Genomic DNA, 3838 nt, shown 5'->3' with positions numbered 1-3838 from the left:
TGAAGTTCGACCATGCAGGACTTTTTCCAGCCATTCAAGAAAGTGTTCCAACTCTTTTATCTTTAACAAAAAGTAAAAGAAAAAGAAATACCTTTTGGGTTATGAAGATGGGCAAGGATTGAAACAAATGTTAACTATAAGCATTTAGAAATATAATAAACATTTACCATAAAGCCTTCCTGCTGTAAAGGCTTATCTTCAAGACCAGGTACAAAGAGCCCCACTTACTAAAACACATTGCTCAGAATCTTAATTAAGTACCTGGGGAAAGACTTATGAATCATCCTCTAAATAACAGCTGCTTTTTAACACAGTCAAACCTTTAGAGAAGACAGGGTCCTGACACCTTCGAAGACCGGTGACACCTCACAGAAACTTTCGTTTTTGTTCAGGGATTCTCTTGAGAAAGGAAGGGATTCAGAACCTCCTGAGGTGATTTGTAGTAGAAATCATTATTCCAAGTCATGATTGTGGCATCCATTATTTTACAAGAACTTTGAATTTTTAAGTGGAAAATGTGAGATGAGAACCTGAGATTTGAATGACGTAAGACATTTACAATATTTCAACTAAATAACCATAGGAAGTTACTTGGTTGAAAAGCACACAGGCTCTTGCAGGGCAGGAAAACCTGCAAATTGCGCAGAAGCAGCTGAAAGGGGAACGGCGGGGGTTGGGGGAGGTGGGGGTGGAGTGTAGGTGGGGGCCGGGAAGCTGAGCCTTTTTTTTTTCAATTGAAAGTATCTTAATTCTCTGCAGGGCCACAAAAGAGAAAAAAAAAGTCCTCTCCCCCTACTATGGCTTTAAAAGATCCACATGTGAAAATTTTTAAGTAATTGCTTTGCAATCTCAGATGTAAAGCTTTTCAGGTTTTTATTGAGTTTCACAGTAAGTCAGGAATTCCGTTTGGAAAAACATGATTAGAAGGAGGGAGGGAGGGAGAGACAGAACAAGGAAGGTGCGTAGGATCTGGCCTACTTTTATTTAAGGGCTGAAAAAAGGCAATATAAATTCTATTAGCTCATACTGTTTTAACTTTAAAATGTATCACCATGAACCTTTCTCCAAATATCAGAAAAAGTTTTCCCAAAAGAGCAAACAACAAAAAAATCAGGCTGGTTTCACTGACTGCTTCCTGGATTTAACAACTATAGCATGTCTCTAGAGGTGGGGCCTAGAGCTCCGCCCACTTTTTCATGTTTTCAAACAGGTCCGCATCGAGAGACTATATAAGCCCTGGTCTGCGCCAGGCAATCACAGTGGGCTGCCCGATTTTCTGCTAAGTAGAAGCTGTGACTTCAGAATGTCTGGGCGCGGTAAAGGCGGCAAGGGGCTGGGTAAGGGAGGCGCCAAGCGCCACCGGAAGGTGTTGCGGGACAATATCCAAGGCATCACAAAGCCCGCGATTCGCCGTCTCGCCCGACGTGGGGGCGTCAAGCGCATTTCTGGTCTCATCTACGAGGAGACTCGGGGAGTTCTCAAAGTCTTCCTGGAGAACGTGATCCGCGACGCTGTGACTTACACGGAGCACGCCAAGCGCAAGACCGTCACGGCCATGGATGTGGTGTATGCGCTGAAACGCCAGGGTCGCACCCTTTATGGTTTCGGCGGCTGAGCTGTCCCCACAGCTTCTCTCCAGACTCCAAAAGGCCCTTTTCAGGGCCCCCAAACTGTCACAGAAAGAGCTGTTAACACTTCCTAGATACCGGGTAAATATCAGCCCTTTGATGCCGCCTTCCGGTACCGGGAGTGGGACATTCGCGACCCGATCATCTGCCCGGGATTAGGCTTGGCTGGAGCGGGGAGGACTAGATCTCATGGAGGGGACTCCGCCTGTGCTTAGGAACGACCCTGGGAGGTGCCGTGCAACGCAGTAGTGACCTCCCACTTCTGTGCACCTAAAATCCAGACTGCGGATTTTGTTTAGAGTTTCTACAAAGCCCCAGTGTTGGAACTGGTCGTGGGCGTCTAAGCGGCCGAGTCGTTGGCCCTTAAGCACATTACGGATGGCTTCCATGTAAATCAGGGTTTAGGTGACTTCCCGCCGACCTTTGGGGGTGAGCGTCAGGCGTCAGAGGGCGGTTCGTGTGTATGCAGGGCCTGCTAGATCGCAGGAAATGGGAGGACGCCGCTACCTGCAAACCCGAAAGCGCAGAATGCAGCCCTAGTGTGGCGCATTGTAGTCTTACTGGGTACTATTTTAATTCATTGCTGACGTTCTGAGTGAGAGGTGACCAAGCTCAGATGCTGAGAGTAAGGCGGCCGGGCGAAACTCGCGGCATCCTGCCCTTCCGGTAGCCAGCAGCGTAAAGTTGCCTACGCCGTGCGGGTGGCGTCCTGCTCGGCCACCTGGCGGCGGGCGTGGGGTTGGCAGGCAGGCAGTAGGGGTCACGCCGGCATGGAAAGCCAGATCTCCACCTGCGGGTCGCCAAGTTGCCGGGAGTCCTCCGCTCCGGGCAGTGTCATTCCCATCACAAATGACCCTGTCGCAGCCGAAAGATAAGCCCTGACTTCCGAGTAAAGGCCCCGTTCAGAGCAGCCTGGGGGTCTAGAAGGGAAACGGGCGGCGGGTTAGGTTCTAGTCAGTTCAGTGAGAAAGTAAGAGAGACAGCTGTGGGATTAGCAAGCCGCGTGGTCCTACCCAGTACTCCCGGGGTGTAGTGAGGGTACTGGAGAAAGGTGGGGCGCAGGGGCGACCAGTTAAGTACAGTTTCCAGTAGGCAAGGGTAGAGGCTGAAGACCTAGTGATTAGCCTGCGTGCAGGCCATAGGGGGCTGTCCCGGCCTCCAGTAAAGCTCCGCGTAACAGCCTCGCTCTACTAGCTCTGTCCTTCCTAACTTCTCATTAGCTTTAGCACCCCAGGATGCGGTGTGATCCATGCCGCGTTAACCACCCTGCCCCTTCTCTAGCTTTTGTTTTTTCCTTTCTTTTCAAGACCAAGTCTCGCTCTGCCACCCAGGCTGGAGTGCAGTGGCATGATCTCGGCTCACTGCAGCCTCCGCCTCGTGGGTTCAAGCGATTCACCTGCCTCACCCTCCCTAGTAGCTGGGATTACAGGCCTGCACCACCACGCCCGGCTAGTTTTTGTATTTTTTTTAGTGGAGACGGGGTTTCACCATTGTTGGCCAGGCTGCTCTTGAACTCCTGGCCTCAAGTGAGCCACCCGCCTCCGCCTCCCAAAGTGCTGGGATTACAGGCATGAGCCACCACGCTTGGTCTCGCTCTAGCTTTTCTAAACATGGAGAAGTCATTTAGCTTCCTTGGTGTGGTGGACTGAAGTCACTCTAAGGGAGTTTCCCAGCCCCAGGGATTAAAGAACTGGAGCCAAGATTTGAACCCAGCTGGCGAAGGATTCCGCACCGCTAGATCTTGACATTGCTGCCTCTTCTGCCAGGAAGGCTCCCGGTTTCCTTTCTGCTGACACGTCACTTCTAAGTACTTTCTCCTACTCCATAAAGACTTCAAGTGAGTACACAATACTGGTGTTAGTTTAATTTCTAGGACAGTGAGACACTCACAGAAGCTCAGTATTCTTTAATGCAAGTGAAAAATTGAGTTACTTAAAAGAAATAGAGTCTGGCATACTTCCGTACCCTTAATATTTGTTGCATGACCAAATGTGTGATTTTGGGTTTCACATAAATTAAGGATGAAGGTTAGGGCCCCAATGGAGGATAGAAATACTATAGATATTTGTATGACAATTAAAACTCTTCCTTAAGTATTTAATTTATATGGAACTGTTTAAATATTTTATGGTTTTGGGTTTTGGTTTTTTGGGTTTTTTTTTTTTTTAATTTTTGTAGTGGTCTCAATTCTTTGATTAAATAGAACTTAT

The 3838-nt window shown here is 48.6% G+C and overlaps 1 protein-coding gene across 2 annotated transcripts; it reads left to right on the top strand.

Moving 5' to 3' along the window:
* The first annotated feature begins 1211 nt into the window (after nt 1–1211).
* Nucleotides 1212–3568, top strand: LOC105520452 (histone H4). 2 transcript variants are annotated; one of them, XM_011954212.1, is made up of 2 exons: nt 1212–1709; nt 2936–3568. In XM_011954212.1, exon 1 carries the CDS (start codon nt 1304–1306, stop codon nt 1613–1615), a length of 312 nt encoding a protein of 103 aa, XP_011809602.1. In that variant the 5' UTR covers nt 1212–1303; the 3' UTR covers nt 1616–1709; nt 2936–3568. The 2 variants fall into 2 exon arrangements, with proteins under 2 accessions (XP_011809602.1, XP_011809605.1); XM_011954215.1 differs by having other exon boundaries at nt 1234–1709; nt 2942–3568.
* Nucleotides 3569–3838: the final 270 nt, after the last annotated feature.

This window comes from Colobus angolensis, unplaced genomic scaffold (genome assembly GCF_000951035.1).
Source record: "Colobus angolensis palliatus isolate OR3802 unplaced genomic scaffold, Cang.pa_1.0 Scaffold11, whole genome shotgun sequence".
Lineage (NCBI taxonomy): Eukaryota > Metazoa > Chordata > Mammalia > Primates > Cercopithecidae > Colobus > Colobus angolensis.
This window is presented reverse-complemented; position numbering and strand designations above follow the sequence as displayed.